General features: G+C 43.3%; 1 protein-coding gene across 1 annotated transcript in view; it reads left to right on the top strand.

Moving 5' to 3' along the window:
* Positions 1–17,915, top strand: part of PREPL (prolyl endopeptidase like) — a 78,267-nt gene that overhangs the window by 47,306 nt on the left and 13,046 nt on the right. Inside the window, exon 9 of the mRNA XM_068233021.1 lies at positions 17,516–17,719. Within this exon, the coding sequence (XP_068089122.1) occupies positions 17,516–17,719 (204 nt within the window). The remainder of the gene's footprint in view (positions 1–17,515; positions 17,720–17,915) is intronic.

Genomic DNA, 17,915 nt, shown 5'->3' with positions numbered 1-17,915 from the left:
GTGCCCCCAAGTATTAGGTAGGTAGAGGAACCTCAGTATTAAGTAGCTAGTGGTGCACCTGACTGAAGGGAGATCTTGTCAGTGGAATGCTGGTAGCTGGGTTAGTAACCTCTCATTGAGGACCCGTTTTCCACTTGTGCGGTGGAAATCGCCACGGAAAAAATTTGCATGCAGGAGAAAATTTCGCATGCGGTTGTATGCGAATTTTCATGCAAATTCCCATACGATTTCACATGGATGACTATGTATGCGAATTTAACCAGGTCAGTGCCTGTGTGCTTTTCCGTTGTTTCTATGCGAAATCGTAAGCGAATTCGCATGAAAATTCGCATACCAAAACCGCATGCGAATTTCCTATTAAATACATTGTATGCGAATCGCATAGCGGTATGCGAATTCTGATGGCTCTGCCGTGCATATTTTTTCTCCACACAATAAAACATTTAGAAATCCTGACAAGTGGAAACAATCCCATCCGCTTGTATTGTCTATGCGAAGCTGCATGCAGGAAACGCATGCTGATCCGCTCTGGTGGAAACGGGCCCTTACACTCTGTGGATCCGGACTCTGCATAGGGAAGAGGGGAGAGAGGCGACTGAAAAGGGGAGAAAGACACCTTTCCAACATCTGGTGCCAGTAGGCACGGGCCGACAGTGCTTTATGGTAAATCCGGCCCTGACTTTTTGTATCATTCTTTAGAGGACCTGAACTCAGAACATCCTCTCTACTCTAAAATATACTCAACAGCATAATAACCTTTTAAATAAAAAAAAAATTATTTGTTACACCTGATACAAATCCTCACTGTTTCTACTTCCTGATTTATGAAAGCGGACATATTGTTAACCTCCTGTGCTTTCAAATGGCCTTATCTGCCATAGGCAGTCAAGTGACACAACGGGAGATTAGATTACAACTAGTGATTAGACACAAATGAGGGGGAGAACAGGCTAAACTCTCTAACTACATACAGGGTGCATTTATCTGTGTATTTATTCAGTTCCTGTGTAAGAGTTCAGGTCCACTTTAAAGCAAGGGTGAAGTCAAAGTAAACTGATAGAGATAAACAATTGTATCTATAACTGTAAATCCTCAGTGTGGCCTTCCTGGAATCCCGTGGTGTTACGTTGGTTTTAAATTGGAGGGTTTTTTAAAATAACCTTCGGGTTCATAATGGATTGTGCCTTTCGGGGGGGGGGGGGGGGGAGGGGAGGAGGAGGGGCCTCGCGTTAGGTGAGTTGATCCTTACTACTCTCTTACGGGTCGCTGCTCCTCTGGCCCCTGGTTCACCTGGTATCTGCCATCTTCTCCACCCCACCGGTCGCATCTGCCAAATTTTGTAGTTCCTGGCAGTGTCTCGCCTGCATGCTGGGAGATATAGTCCATCGATGGCAAGTACATCCCCGAACTCACATCCACAGACTACATCTCTCTTTATGTATTGCGGACAGTTGGGTGTGTAGGTGAGCAGTGAGACTCAGACCCTCCCCCTCTCCCCCCAAGGCACACTCCATTATGGCGAAAGTTATGTTTTTTTGTACTGGTGCTTAGTTGCAGTGAAAAATATGTTTGTATGTTGAAATCAATCTAATATGTTTACAGTTTTGACTGTCTCAGGAGAACGACAACAGTTTTCTAAGGTTTGTTCAGCTCCCATACAAACAAATATGTTCCCTGAACTCAGAAGAGGTTTTCTCTGCCACACACGGGAGTTTCATGCCCTCTAATTAGTTACCAGTGAGAGTTTACTCCTCAATTCCGGTGAGAAAAATGGAGCACAGTTTAGGTTTAAGAAGGTGTAAAACTGTACATACAAAGTTACATCGATTGCTGGGGGGAAAAAAACATCAGTCCATCAAGTTCACCCAGAAAAAAAATTAAAAATAAAAATTGGTACATCACTGTCCTGGACCCACTGGATCATTCTCGTTTATCCCTACACTTTTTTTTTTTTTTTTTTTATACAGAGTGGAGCCTTATAAAAGTTATATACAGTATGTAGCACCAATATATAATTTTTTTTACATGAAAATGGAGTTACTTCCTTAAGGCCCATATGCTTTTTCATATGATTGCTTTAAGTGTTCCTTGTCCTAAGAGATCTCCTAAAAGATATTATTTTTGCCCTGGGCTTGGCTTCCTAGGGGCACCTATGAGCAATTTCAGACGCCATGGCGAAACCGGTTTCTGGGACGCCTATCTATTTTTTTTTTATACTACCGCTCTGGGATCCAGCCATTCTTCCACACCTCTGGCAGAAAAGAAAAAGGGGTCTTAAAAGCAGTAGCCTATTTGCTGTGGTGCAATCAAATTTTTCTATGCGTCGCTTTAAAGTGGATTCGAGATGAAAAACTATTTATAACAAGTAACTTGTCCATCTTAAGTTTTTAGATTTTACACAGCAAATCTAGCTGCAAACAGCTTCAACAGTACTGTATATGATTATTTCTTCCTGTGATACAATGAGAGCAGCCATATTCTGCATGTGATCATTACACACAGGCAAGCTGCTCTGCATCTCCACCCCTGTGAAAACTCTCCTCTCTCCGCCCCCTTGCCTCTAAATTCTCTGGCTGGTAACGCCTCCTCCCACTTCGGGAAAAACCTCCTCCTCCCAGACTGAGCTCCCATGAGCACTTGCAACATGGGACTCAGAATGCCTAGGCACTGGAAGAGCTGTGGGTGAGGCTTGTTTTGTTTATAGGGAATTGGGGTATATAAAAAAACAATTTGGCTTGAGGAATGCCCTATAAACTGTATGTATGTATGTATCCTCAGATCCACTTGAAATTACTGTGTTTAGGAAAGACAGCAAGAATGGAAGTTCAGGCCTTTTAGTTGCTTGCAGAGAATGAATGCTGATTTCTCTCCTCCCCCCCCCCCCCTTTTTTTCCCGATTCCCCTTCCGGCATTGAGAAGCCCACACATAATAGCTGTAAACCAACAAGAGTGCATGTGCCAAGAAAAGGGTCATTGTTTTTCTGAATGGGGTTACTTTAGCTCCCTTTTCCAAGGCACCAATTTGAAGTAACTAAATGCTTAAGAGCCAACGTCTAGCACGAGAACGCTGGCTGGAATCAAACTGGCTGGACTACAAGAACAAGCAGGCCTGGCTCCGTATAATTGGGGACGAGAGGGAGGAATGGCTGGACTGCAAAAAAATACACGCCCCGTGTTGTTACCCCCCAAAGAGGGTATATTTTCACCGGGCTGAAAACACGCCATTTTACCTCCCTAAAATCTCTACTCCCAAAATCACAGCCGCCAACTGTAAATTAACTTTCAATGCAGTTATATAAAGTCACACAGTGACTATAAACTGAACATGCTTGAAAAGGATGTTGTCTGTTCCTCCTAGACTAAAAGTTCATATTAGGATTTATCCATTCAACCTATCAAAAGAAGTGTGAAAATATACTTGCCTCTCCGTTTTTTGAGTAAAAAAAAAAATATCCTTCAAATCAAAGATAGCTTTATTGGCATGACCAACTTCAATACAGGCATTGCCAAAGCCGGGGGAATCCCCCATTCCCCCTGCTTTAGCAATGCCTGTATTGAAGCTTGGTCATGTCAATAAAGCTATGTTTGATTTGATTTGAAGGATATTTTATATTTTACTCGAAAATGGGGTGGGGGTGCAGTAAGTTAGCAGTTCATGGAGGTTTTTTTTTTTTTGGGGGGGGGGGGGGGGGGGAGTTTACAGTTAATTCATGCTCCTCCGTCTGTGGCATGCTGTGACATAGTGTGCAGCGATTGTCAATGTGGATTTCTCTTCTAGTAGAATGCAGAGTTTTCTCTAATTCTCTGTGTGAAAGTCTGGAAATAATTCCATCAGTTTTTTAATAATAATAATAATTCCTTTTTTTTGTATAGCGCCTTTCTCCTGTCGGACTCAAAGCGTTTGCGAGGCAGCCACTAGAGCGCACTCAGTAGGCTGGAGCAGTGTTAGAGAGTCTTGCCCAATGAACTCCTTACTGAATAGGTGCTGGCTTACTGAGTAGGAAGAGCCAGGATTTGAACCCAGGACTCCTACATCAGAGGCAGAGCCCTTAACCATTACACTATCCAGCCACCACTTACAGGTAGTTTCCCTGGTAGCGGTATATTTGGGGCAGTGCAGCAGGAAGTGATTTTCGTCCTCGAGGGTCTTCTGCTCACAGTGTTGGCACAGTCTCTCCTCCCTGGGTTTATACGTCTGTCTGTGTCTCCCAGACTCGATTTCGAGGATGTGAGCACTCAGTCTGTAGGTGCTCAGGATTTTCCTCTCTTGAGCATTTTGGAGAGTTTCCAGGTATTTTGTATTCTCTCTGTAGGGACTGGTATATGGTGAGCTTTTGGGACTGTTTTATTTCATTCCTCCATTTATTCTATCCAGAGGTCAAACGTTTTGGAGAAACGGGAAGAGCATGCATATACTATCACCTATCCTGATTCTCCCCCCGTTCTCCTCTCTGCCCCCCATAGCTTACCTTACAGCCCCCCCAAAAAAACCCAGGATCCACATCTGGTCAGCCAGGTCGGTCTCTAGTGTGCAGGCGCACACTAGAGACCGACTTCTCAACCGCAGGGTTTTTCACCTAAAAACCACAGCAATTTTCACATTTCAGGGAGGCAAGGGTTAATAGGCTTAATGGGGGGTATAGTTTATTTAAAAAACAAAAAAAACTCACTGATGCTGATCACTCACTAATGCTGTATTAGTTATCTGAGATCCTCTCACGAGTGATCTCAGTAACTGTAACAGCATAGTGACTGATGCAATGTTTACACGCATTCTGAATGAATGAGCACTGCCATTGGCTTTGGCAGTGCTCATTCAAACTTGCAAGCACTTTGATTGGCTTTGTGAACACATGTTCACATCAGCCAATCACGGATCAGCGGGTGCCCGATGCGTACGCACATGCGCGTGCAGGCGCGCGATCGCACACAGCGGCAAAGTAAACAAGAGTTGCTTATCTACGCCCCTGTGAATTTTAAAGGGGCGTAGATCAGCGTGGTAGAGGTTGCCAAGTGGTTAAGGCCTCGCTGCAGGGCTGTCCAACTCGGCACACAAGTGATTTCCCCCCCCCCCTCCCTTTTCTCCCCACCAACAGAGCTTGGTGGGGTCAGATCGGCCGAAGGATTGTTAGGCGGTCCTTAGGAGGTTAACCACGTTTTATCGATACTCTGCACCTCTTTCCCCCTTTTCTTAAAGGGAACTTAAAGAATTGTTTTTTCTGTTAGTCTTTTATTTATTAAAGGACACCAGAGTAGTCCTCATGCCCACTTTTTTGCGCATATGCCCCAAAACCCACCCCATCCCCCCCCCCCCCCAGCTAGTTCCTTGTCGGGCATTAGGCCGGAGGTGCGTTCCCAGTGCACTCCCGGCCATCAGGGACGCGTGCAGCCAAACCAGCGTCTGCGCACTAATGCCCGACCCGGCCGACAAGGCACTAGCCGCAGCGGGGGGATCATTTGCGCAAAAAAAGGAGGGGGGTGGAGAAAAACAGATGCAGAAATGTATGGGATTTCTGATCAACACCACACCAAGCATTGCACTTAATGTCAATCAGCAGCTGCAAAAGGCAATCCTGGGATGTTTGTCTGTCAGACGAGACCCCCCCCCCCCCCCCTTTTTTTTTGTTTCTTTTTACATTTTTACTCAAGCCGGAGCTCAAATTGCCTTAAAAACAGTGTAATTCACAGCAAAAGCGTTAGTTAGGTAATATAGGGGGATATGTATATTGTAGGATTACCTTTCGACGATTCTACTATTATTATTTAGGATTTATTTAGCACCAACATCTTCTGTAGCGCTGTACAGAGTATACGGCCCTGTCACTTAACTGTCCCTCAGAGGGGCTCAAAATCTAATCACTACCATAGTCTTATGTTCATGGATGTATCATTGTATGTATGTATTGCAGTCTAGGGCCGATTTAGAGGGAAGCCTGTTAACTTATATGTATGTTTTTGGAATATGGGAGGAAACCAGAGTGCCCTGAGGAAACCCACGCAGACACGGGGAGTACATACAAACCCCATACAGATAGTGCCCTGGCTGGGATTAGAACTGGGGACCCAGCGCTACATGGCGAAAGCGCTAACCACTACGCCACCGTGCTGCCCAATTAATAGCTCTAATAATCATTTATTATTAAGGTACCAAAAAAAAGTAAGACCCTTCTCAGCCAGCAAAACTTGCGACTGAAACCAGCAGGTCGATCCTCCAAAGAAATAAAGCATTTTATTGTCATTTTTTTCAGATGTTTAGACTAACCAGAAAGCTCATGGTGAACCAGAACTCATTGGAGTGTGTGAGGGGCTACAATGGTCCTAAAAGCCCCCTTACTAAAATGCTAAGAAAAACAAAAGTTTGCTTTCTTAAAACAGAAAGAATTTGCGATAATTCAGGTTGGAGTGAGCTTGAGATGTCTCCAAGGGCATCACTGCTGAATATATGCAAATTAACCATTGTTGCCCTTAGAAGCTAAACACACCTCCAGGTAAAGTGTAGAGAAACCGAGAGCCCAATATAGTGTAGTATGTTAAGCATAAATGAAGTAAAGGTTATCGTGAGAAAATTATACTCACAAACATGGGTTACCACACAGGCAACCACTGTATAGGCAGGTGAGGAGATTAGACCTGTCCTCACTCAGGGATAAGAAGTCGCTCTCTGTAGATGCGAAAGGGGGTAGATCACCCCTCCACCAGGGGTGGACACGGTATAGCAGTAGGAGAACAGAGGCGCCAGCAGGATAAAAGTGGATAAAAACTTTAAAATTTGCTGGGAGGAAGTGGTGGACTTACCTCCATAAAGCAGACACGAAAGACTGTCTGAATAGTAGTCACATTTATTAATTAGTACCCCAAAACAGTGCAACGCGTTTCGCAGGCCCAGCCCGCTTCATCAGGCAATAAAAGTGGGGACAAGACTGTAGACAAGAGACAGTACATTATGCTATAGTAAATTCTGCAAATTTGCATATTAATATATTGCATATCATAAAGCATACCATATGAAATAAATAGCTTCGTGGAGATGGCATAAAAGAGTTGGGTGTGCAAGTAGACAATAGGGGGTAGAGGCTATGGTGCTCGTGATAGTAATGGGCTATGGGGTGTTATTTTAAACAGATTTGCAATGAGTGGTATTGGTAATGGAAAAGGGTATATGTCAGCAAGAGTAATGGGTAATAGAGCATTGAGAAGAGAACAGGGGGCCAGAAATACAGGGTAAAGTGTGCAAATAAAATAACATAAAGAACTCACCAGAATTTCAGCAATAGCAGGTGTAGCGCCTCAGTGAAGTGGTGAGGACGCTCAGCTCCTTATATATACAGGTTCTTGCTAAAAGGGCCAATTAGATGCATGGGAGGTATTTGGTGGGCGGGGTTAGGGTGAGTGTGCGAGCAGCCAATGGGCTCTCGCCACCTGTGTTCAGTGAATTGGGTTTTTGGGAAGGGTGGGTGGGGTTAGGGCGGGCTTGTGAGTAGCCAATGGGCTCTCGCCACCTGTGTTCGGTGTATTGGGTAGTTGGGGGGCGGATACAGGTATCATGGTTACAAAATGTGCAGCTGAATAGTGTACTAGCTGAATAGAGTACTGGTTAAGGGCACTGCCTATGACATGGGAGACCAGGGTTCAAATCCCGGCCGGGGCATTATCTACTCATTGGTGTTTGGATGCTGTAAATGGGCAAAAGAATAAATTAAGTAAAAAAGAATATGCAAAGGTCTTTTTCAAGATTTAAATAAATATAATGATTCGATCCAGTGGGAATAAAATTAGTATATTTGACAGAGGGATTGATGTGTAAAAGTATTTAGCTGCCATCTAGTGGACCAAAAAGTTATGACCCGGTCCTAAGACACAAGCATCAATAGACATGTAAGAGCAACATAAAAATTAATAGAATAAATAGACATGTAAAAGCACCATAAGAATTAATAGAAACATAAATATAATATAAAAAATAACCAAATATGGATCAACTTAGTAGTCCTGGACAATTGTGGCAACTGGTAAAAAAGCACATAACAATCAAACCAAATTACACTTTTTGACATAAAAATATGTAGAATAATAATCAAGCCAGAGGTGTAGTTGTAAAAATGGACGGTTACACTAAAACTTATTGGGACAAATAAAATAAAATACAATAAATAAAAAAGTCATGAAACAAGACAAAAAAAGGGTAAAAGAGAGCGGCCAAGATAAAAGAAAAACGGTACAGGAGGTATTTTAGTAAATTTTTTCCAGAACTTCATTCAGACCCTCAGGGCTGAGGGTTCTTATAGTTTGTATCCAGAACATTTCAAATTTTTTTAGTTTTTCGAATGCATTTAACGAACTTGCATCAATTGAGTCAATTAGTGTAATGTTGAAGAATTGTGGGTTATTGGCGTGGTGAGTGCAGAAGTGCCGTGATACGCTGTGAAGGGGGAATTTTTTTGTGATGTTTCTTTTGTGTTGTCCGATTCTGCTGCGGGCCAACTGTGTAGTCCTCCCCACGTACTGGAGTCGACAGGGACATGAAATGAGGTAGATGACAAATTTAGATTCGCAGGTGAGGTGTTTTTTTATGGGATATTGAATACCGGTACTGGAGGACACAAAGAATGTGCAGGTGTTGATGAATTGACAGGCTGTGCAACGGTTTTTGTTGCAAGGGAAACAACCAGGCTCCTGTGTTTGAAGGGTGGTGGGTTGGATTGGTATACGTAATTTGCTTGGCGCTAAGAGATTGCGGAGATTTGGTGCTCTCCTATATGTAATTGATGGTGTTGTGGGTAGTATAGGTCGTAGATAGGGGTCTTGCATAAGGATGTCCCATCGGTTTTTTAGGATATTGCGGATGGACAGATGTTGGGCATTGTAACGAGTGATGAATCTGGGGGGGCATGTAGTATTAGTAGGTTGTTTGGTAGTGGTATGAGGGTTGGGATGTTTGGCTCTGTATCTTGCATCTTTGATCAGTTTTTTGGGGTAATGGCGGTCTGTGAATTTTTTGGTAAGGATCTCTGATTGAATGTCAAATTGTGATAGGTCCGTGCAGTTCCTATGTATTCTTCTGTATTGACTGTAGGGGGTGTTAGTAATCCAAGGGTGGTGGTGAAAGCTATTGAAATGTATGTAGTTGTTGGCATCGACTGGTTTGAAGTATGTTTTTGTCATAATGTGATTCGATTCTATGTATAAAGTGAGATCAAGGAATTCAATGGAGGAAATGTGGTGGTGGTGTGTGAATTGGAGTCCTGCTGTATTAGAGTTGAGGTAACTGACAAAATGTGGAATGCGTGAAGCGTCGCCTTTCCAGATGAAGATTAGGTCGTCAATATACCGCTTGTATAGTACTATGTTGTCGGAAAACGGATGATGTGTGGATAGTTTAAGTACTTCCAGGAGCCCCATTGTAAGATTGGCATACGAGGGGGCGAACGAGCTCCCCATCGCGGTCCCACTCGTCTGATGGTAAATTTTATCATTAAATGTGAATATGTTGTTTTTTAAGATGAATTCTGCACATTGCAGAAGGAAGGTTTGTTGTGTAGGTGGCATGGAAGGGTTGGTGGCTAAATAATATTGTAAGGCTTGAAGACCGAAGGAATGGGGGATATTGGTATAGAGGGAAGTGACATCGCATGTTAGCCAGACATAATCTGGCTGCCAAGCGATGCCACGTAGGAGTAGTATGAGCTGTTGTGAATCCTTGAGGAAGGAGGGCAGGGACTGTACGTGTGGCTGTAGGTGTTGGTCCAGGAATCTGGAAAGGTTGCAGGTGATGGAGTTGATACCTGATATAATGGGTCTACCGGGCGGTTTTTGTAAACTTTTATGTATTTTTGGTAAATAGTAGAAGATGGGGGTAATCGGTTGAGCGTTGATAATAAAATTTCTTTCATTTTTGGTGATGATGTTAGACAGGAAGGCATTATTGATAAGGGTTTTTAATGTAATATTTAGAGAGGGAGTTGGATCTGTAGTCAAGGTTTCGTAATGTTTGGGATTGTCGAGGAGCCTGGCTGCTTCCTCTAGGTAGTCTGCGTGATTGAGTATGACAATTCCCCCCCCTTTATCTGCAGGTTTAATAATCAGGTTATGGTTTTTTTGTAGATTTTTGAGGGCATGGGATTCACGTGGATTAAGGTTGGATTTGGCGGTGGGTAGGTCGTCCTGTAGCGTTTGTAGGTCTTTAAGAACTAAAGAGTAGAAAGTTTCAATGTAGCAGCCCTTAGAGGCTGCTGGGTAAAAGCGGGATCTCCCTTTTAACTGAGTAGTAATGTATTTTTCTGTGCTAATTTCAGGATGAGAAATGGTAACATTGGGTAGGGTGTCATTGTTGGTGATGATAAGCGAGGTTAGGGCATTATCTTCAGTGGGTTTGAGGTTTTTGATGGCAAAATGTCTTTTGAGTGTTAGTTTGCGGATATAACTATTGAGATCTGAGAAAAGTTCGAATGTATTGACTTGATTAGTTGGGCAAAAGGATAGGCCTTTTTCTAAGAGAGTAGTCTCATGGGTGCTAAGAATGTGGTCTGATAAATTGAAAATGCATCTGCTAGCATTTGTGGGGGATGGGGTTGTGATTATGGTTTGTTTCTTTTTCCTTTTCCCTCTACTTCCTCTTTTTCTATGTCTGGTAGTGGTCGTTTGGATTTGTTGGTGAGTTGGAAAAGTACTATCTCTGATCGCGGGCTTGGTAACTGGGTAGAGAGAATGTTTTGTGATAGTGCTGAGGGAAGTTCTAAAAAAGAGGGGGAAAGGGTGTGGTTAGCTGATTCACTGCTGGAGGTGGGGTTGTCATTAGTCATTTGAAAAAAGGTTTTTATATCAGTTTGGAGTTTGTGTGAGTTGGTGGTAGTATTGACCTGGGGTGGATTGGGGTTTTGATTGGTAGGGGATTGTGGGGTGGGGTGTATCGTAAAGTCTAAAGAGTCGGGGTCCGAGTGGCAGATGCTAATCTGGGATGCTTGGGCAGGTGAATCAACGGTGGTTGTAACAGGTATAGTGGGAGTGGTGTTTGAATTGGTGATGTTAGTGTTCTGAGTGGTTTTGAGCAGTGTTGCCGGGGGGCCATTGGGTATAAAGTTGAATTGGATAGAGGTCTGGTCTTTGTTGTTTTTTTTGGCGGCCCCAGTACGGGGGGTAGAGGTGATAGATGTTTTCTTGTTGGTTTTAGTGCGTTGGGTTTTTGGAGTTGCTGTGGGTTTTTTTGTGAGATCAAAACTGTTTGGGGGAGGGGCCATACCCATGAAGGGTGTGGGCTTGGGTACGGTGTTGGGGTGTGGTAGGGGAACAGTGTGTGAGGCTGGAGGTGTATGCAAAGGTGGTGGGGGAAGTGCTAAGGATGGTGTTGGTGCCTTTGGTGTGGGGAGTAGAATGGGAGGTGGTGGGAAGGGTGGGAACCAATATGTGGGTGGGGGAATATTGAGACTCATAAGTGGGGGCGGTGGTGGAGGTGGATGGTTGGGGCCCGTCGGCTGCGCAGCGGGGATAGGACGTGGCTTGCGTTCCCTCTCCCGATGCTCAGCATACGCTAGACGGTCCCTGTTCAGTTTTTTAAGTTTTGACTCTATGGTGTCAAGTTCGAAGCGTTTAACTCTAGAAGTGAGATTTGACATAAGAGGGTGATATTTGTCACTATTTTTATGGTTAAGTAGGAATTCCCTACATTCATTTATGATGGGCTGCAATTCACTGATTAAGGTTTTTCTTTTAGCTATGATCCTCTCCATCATGCCAGCAGTGCAGACTTCAAGGTAAATGTACCAATCTGCACTGAAGGTAAGATCCTTAGGGAAGGCCGTGAGAGTTTTAATTCGTATCCCATCGGGTGAGATCTTTTCATCAATGTATGTCTGCTGCATGGCAATGTCTGCTAGGTGGCCCCCACTTATGAGTCTCAATATTCCCCCACCCACATATTGGTTCCCACCCTTCCCACCACCTCCCATTCTACTCCCCACACCAAAGGCACCAACACCATCCTTAGCACTTCCCCCACCACCTTTGCATACACCTCCAGCCTCACACACTGTTCCCCTACCACACCCCAACACCGTACCCAAGCCCACACCCTTCATGGGTATGGCCCCTCCCCCAAACAGTTTTGATCTCACAAAAAAACCCACAGCAACTCCAAAAACCCAACGCACTAAAACCAACAAGAAAACATCTATCACCTCTACCCCCCGTACTGGGGCCGCCAAAAAAAACAACAAAGACCAGACCTCTATCCAATTCAACTTTATACCCAATGGCCCCCCGGCAACACTGCTCAAAACCACTCAGAACACTAACATCACCAATTCAAACACCACTCCCACTATACCTGTTACAACCACCGTTGATTCACCTGCCCAAGCATCCCAGATTAGCATCTGCCACTCGGACCCCGACTCTTTAGACTTTACGATACACCCCACCCCACAATCCCCTACCAATCAAAACCCCAATCCACCCCAGGTCAATACTACCACCAACTCACACAAACTCCAAACTGATATAAAAACCTTTTTTCAAATGACTAATGACAACCCCACCTCCAGCAGTGAATCAGCTAACCACACCCTTTCCCCCTCTTTTTTAGAACTTCCCTCAGCACTATCACAAAACATTCTCTCTACCCAGTTACCAAGCCCGCGATCAGAGATAGTACTTTTCCAACTCACCAACAAATCCAAACGACCACTACCAGACATAGAAAAAGAGGAAGTAGAGGGAAAAGGAAAAAGAAACAAACCATAATCACAACCCCATCCCCCACAAATGCTAGCAGATGCATTTTCAATTTATCAGACCACATTCTTAGCACCCATGAGACTACTCTCTTAGAAAAAGGCCTATCCTTTTGCCCAACTAATCAAGTCAATACATTCGAACTTTTCTCAGATCTCAATAGTTATATCCGCAAACTAACACTCAAAAGACATTTTGCCATCAAAAACCTCAAACCCACTGAAGATAATGCCCTAACCTCGCTTATCATCACCAACAATGACACCCTACCCAATGTTACCATTTCTCATCCTGAAATTAGCACAGAAAAATACATTACTACTCAGTTAAAAGGGAGATCCCGCTTTTACCCAGCAGCCTCTAAGGGCTGCTACATTGAAACTTTCTACTCTTTAGTTCTTAAAGACCTACAAACGCTACAGGACGACCTACCCACCGCCAAATCCAACCTTAATCCACGTGAATCCCATGCCCTCAAAAATCTACAAAAAAACCATAACCTGATTATTAAACCTGCAGATAAAGGGGGGGGAATTGTCATACTCAATCACGCAGACTACCTAGAGGAAGCAGCCAGGCTCCTCGACAATCCCAAACATTACGAAACCTTGACTACAGATCCAACTCCCTCTCTAAATATTACATTAAAAACCCTTATCAATAATGCCTTCCTGTCTAACATCATCACCAAAAATGAAAGAAATTTTATTATCAACGCTCAACCGATTACCCCCATCTTCTACTATTTACCAAAAATACATAAAAGTTTACAAAAACCGCCCGGTAGACCCATTATATCAGGTATCAACTCCATCACCTGCAACCTTTCCAGATTCCTGGACCAACACCTACAGCCACACGTACAGTCCCTGCCCTCCTTCCTCAAGGATTCACAACAGCTCATACTACTCCTACGTGGCATCGCTTGGCAGCCAGATTATGTCTGGCTAACATGCGATGTCACTTCCCTCTATACCAATATCCCCCATTCCTTCGGTCTTCAAGCCTTACAATATTATTTAGCCACCAACCCTTCCATGCCACCTACACAACAAACCTTCCTTCTGCAATGTGCAGAATTCATCTTAAAAAACAACATATTCACATTTAATGATAAAATTTACCATCAGACGAGTGGGACCGCGATGGGGAGCTCGTTCGCCCCCTCGTATGCCAATCTTACAATGGGGCTCCTGGAAGTACTTAAACTATCCACACATCATCCGTTTTCCGACAACATAGTACTATACAAGCGGTATATTGACGACCTAATCTTCATCTGGAAAGGCGACGCTTCACGCATTCCACATTTTGTCAGTTACCTCAACTCTAATACAGCAGGACTCCAATTCACACACCACCACCACATTTCCTCCATTGAATTCCTTGATCTCACTTTATACATAGAATCGAATCACATTATGACAAAAACATACTTCAAACCAGTCGATGCCAACAACTACATACATTTCAATAGCTTTCACCACCACCCTTGGATTACTAACACCCCCTACAGTCAATACAGAAGAATACATAGGAACTGCACGGACCTATCACAATTTGACATTCAATCAGAGATCCTTACCAAAAAATTCACAGACCGCCATTACCCCAAAAAACTGATCAAAGATGCAAGATACAGAGCCAAACATCCCAACCCTCATACCACTACCAAACAACCTACTAATACTACATGCCCCCCCAGATTCATCACTCGTTACAATGCCCAACATCTGTCCATCCGCAATATCCTAAAAAACCGATGGGACATCCTTATGCAAGACCCCTATCTACGACCTATACTACCCACAACACCATCAATTACATATAGGAGAGCACCAAATCTCCGCAATCTCTTAGCGCCAAGCAAATTACGTATACCAATCCAACCCACCACCCTTCAAACACAGGAGCCTGGTTGTTTCCCTTGCAACAAAAACCGTTGCACAGCCTGTCAATTCATCAACACCTGCACATTCTTTGTGTCCTCCAGTACCGGTATTCAATATCCCATAAAAAAACACCTCACCTGCGAATCTAAATTTGTCATCTACCTCATTTCATGTCCCTGTCGACTCCAGTACGTGGGGAGGACTACACAGTTGGCCCGCAGCAGAATCGGACAACACAAAAGAAACATCACAAAAAAATTCCCCCTTCACAGCGTATCACGGCACTTCTGCACTCACCACGCCAATAACCCACAATTCTTCAACATTACACTAATTGACTCAATTGATGCAAGTTCGTTAAACGCATTCGAAAAACTAAAAAAATTTGAAATGTTCTGGATACAAACTATAAGAACCCTCAGCCCTGAGGGTCTGAATGAAGTTCTGGAAAAAATTTACTAAAATACCTCCTGTACCGTTTTTCTTTTATCTTGGCCGCTCTCTTTTACCCTTTTTTTGTCTTGTTTCATGACTTTTTTATTTATTGTATTTTATTTTATTTGTCCCAATAAGTTTTAGTGTAACCGTCCATTTTTACAACTACACCTCTGGCTTGATTATTATTCTACATATTTTTATGTCAAAAAGTGTAATTTTGGTTTGATTGTTATGTGCTTTTTTTACCAGTTGCCACAATTGTCCAGGACTACTAAGTTGATCCATATTTGGTTATTTTTTATATTATATTTATGTTTCTATTAATTCTTATGGTGCTTTTACATGTCTATTTATTCTATTAATTTTTATGTTGCTCTTACATGTCTATTGATGCTTGTGTCTTAGGACCGGGTCATAACTTTTTGGTCCACTAGATGGCAGCTAAATACTTTTACACATCAATCCCTCTGTCAAATATACTAATTTTATTCCCACTGGATCGAATCATTATATTTATTTAAATCTTGAAAAAGACCTTTGCATATTCTTTTTTACTTAATTTATTCTTTTGCCCATTTACAGCATCCAAACACCAATGAGTAGATAATGCCCCGGCCGGGATTTGAACCCTGGTCTCCCATGTCATAGGCAGTGCCCTTAACCAGTACTCTATTCAGCTAGTACACTATTCAGCTGCACATTTTGTAACCATGATACCTGTATCCGCCCCCCAACTACCCAATACACCGAACACAGGTGGCGAGAGCCCATTGGCTACTCACAAGCCCGCCCTAACCCCACCCACCCTTCCCAAAAACCCAATTCACTGAACACAGGTGGCGAGAGCCCATTGGCTGCTCGCACACTCACCCTAACCCCGCCCACCAAATACCTCCCATGCATCTAATTGGCCCTTTTAGCAAGAACCTGTATATATAAGGAGCTGAGCGTTCTCACCACTTCACTGAGGCGCTACACCTGCTATTGCTGAAATTCTGGTGAGTTCTTTATGTTATTTTATTTGCACACTTTACCCTGTATTTCTGGCCCCCTGTTCTCTTCTCAATGCTCTATTACCCATTACTCTTGCTGACATATACCCTTTTCCATTACCAATACCACTCATTGCAAATCTGTTTAAAATAACACCCCATAGCCCATTACTATCACGAGCACCATAGCCTCTACCCCCTATTGTCTACTTGCACACCCAACTCTTTTATGCCATCTCCACGAAGCTATTTATTTCATATGGTATGCTTTATGATATGCAATATATTAATATGCAAATTTGCAGAATTTACTATAGCATAATGTACTGTCTCTTGTCTACAGTCTTGTCCCCACTTTTATTGCCTGATGAAGCGGGCTGGGCCTGCGAAACGCGTTGCACTGTTTTGGGGTACTAATTAATAAATGTGACTACTATTCAGACAGTCTTTCGTGTCTGCTTTATGGAGGTAAGTCCACCACTTCCTCCCAGCAAATTTTAAAGTTTTTATCCACTTTTATCCTGCTGGCGCCTCTGTTCTCCTACTGCTAAACACACCTCCAGAACCGCTGGAATGCAATGATGTGTCAGCTTGTTAATTTGTACAGAGCTAGAATAATCCAACATGCATACAGACTGTTTCGGATTGTTTGATCCTCATCAGTGCATGGCATGGATTACTGTGGCTCTATGCAGTAGGGCTTGTAATCCGAGAGGTACAGACTTACCAGCAAGCTCATGGTGACCCATAACTCATTGGAGTGTGTAAGGGACTACAATGGTCCTAAAAGGCCCCCTTGCTAGGATGTGAAGAATAACAAAAGTTTGCTTTCTTAGAACAGAAAGAATTTGCGATAATTTGTGTTTTTTCAGATGTTTGTAATGGGAAAAAAAAGCAAAACATTCCTTTTTGACACTCCTGAAAAAGCATAGTAGCTACTTTTTAAACTTTTTAGGCAATGAACAACTTAGACAGCGAGACGAGCACTTTAATGACAAAACCAGTCATCAGGCTTGTCTCCGCAGCCCCGCTCGCTTTGCGAGAAGCGGAAGAATAAACACTTTTTTTCCCACTGCTTTTGTAAAAAAGAATTTGACTTTAAATATCACGTCATAGAGCAAAATTAATTTTGACAAGAAAATCATGACCTGTTTTATAGTTTGCTCTTTAATTGAAATTGTGATTGAATTTCATTATAGTGTTTAAATATAAAAAAAAGAGGTTATTAGCGAGTTGAGTGCGCTGAACCATTTACGCTATGCCACTGTCAGCCAAGGTTTTGTTCTGAGCTCCGAAGTCTTTTCTGCTGCTCTGATATCCGTACATATAATTATCATATGAATTGAGGTGAAACTGCTTTCCAGATTAAATCCATCACGTAAAATTCGGAGATTTTTGCCGAGACTGAACGTGAATTAGTGTTTTGAAAGATTAGAGTGTTGAGCGTGGCTTCCTGTCTCTGTCCAGCTACCGGCGTGGGCCTGTGCGGTCCAACCAGCGGTCCACCCAGAGCAAGGCGCTGACCAGGTCCGATTTTCCTTGGAGTCGCCGGTTCATCGCCCAGCCATGTTTGCCTATTCGGTGACGGAGAAAGCATTGTTGGTAGAGGCTGATCATCCCAGTGAGAAGAGCGATATTTGCCAAGTTTTACGACTGAAAGCTGAAAGCGAGGTTTGTATGAATTTACTTATGGCGTTTAAAGGATGAGTGAAGGTAGACCTCATTCATACGAGTCATTGAGGGCCCTTGTACACTTAAAGAAAACCTGTAATGAGAAAAAGTTCCCCTGGGGGGTACTCACCTCGGGTGGGGGAAGCCTCCGGATCTGATTGAGGCTTCCCGCGTCCTCCTCGGTCCCACAGCAGTG

Source organism: Hyperolius riggenbachi, chromosome 4, assembly GCF_040937935.1.
Source record: "Hyperolius riggenbachi isolate aHypRig1 chromosome 4, aHypRig1.pri, whole genome shotgun sequence".
NCBI classification, from domain to species: Eukaryota; Metazoa; Chordata; class Amphibia; order Anura; family Hyperoliidae; genus Hyperolius; species Hyperolius riggenbachi.
The sequence above is the reverse complement of the archived record's forward strand: the minus strand, read 5'-3'. Positions and strand labels throughout refer to the sequence as shown.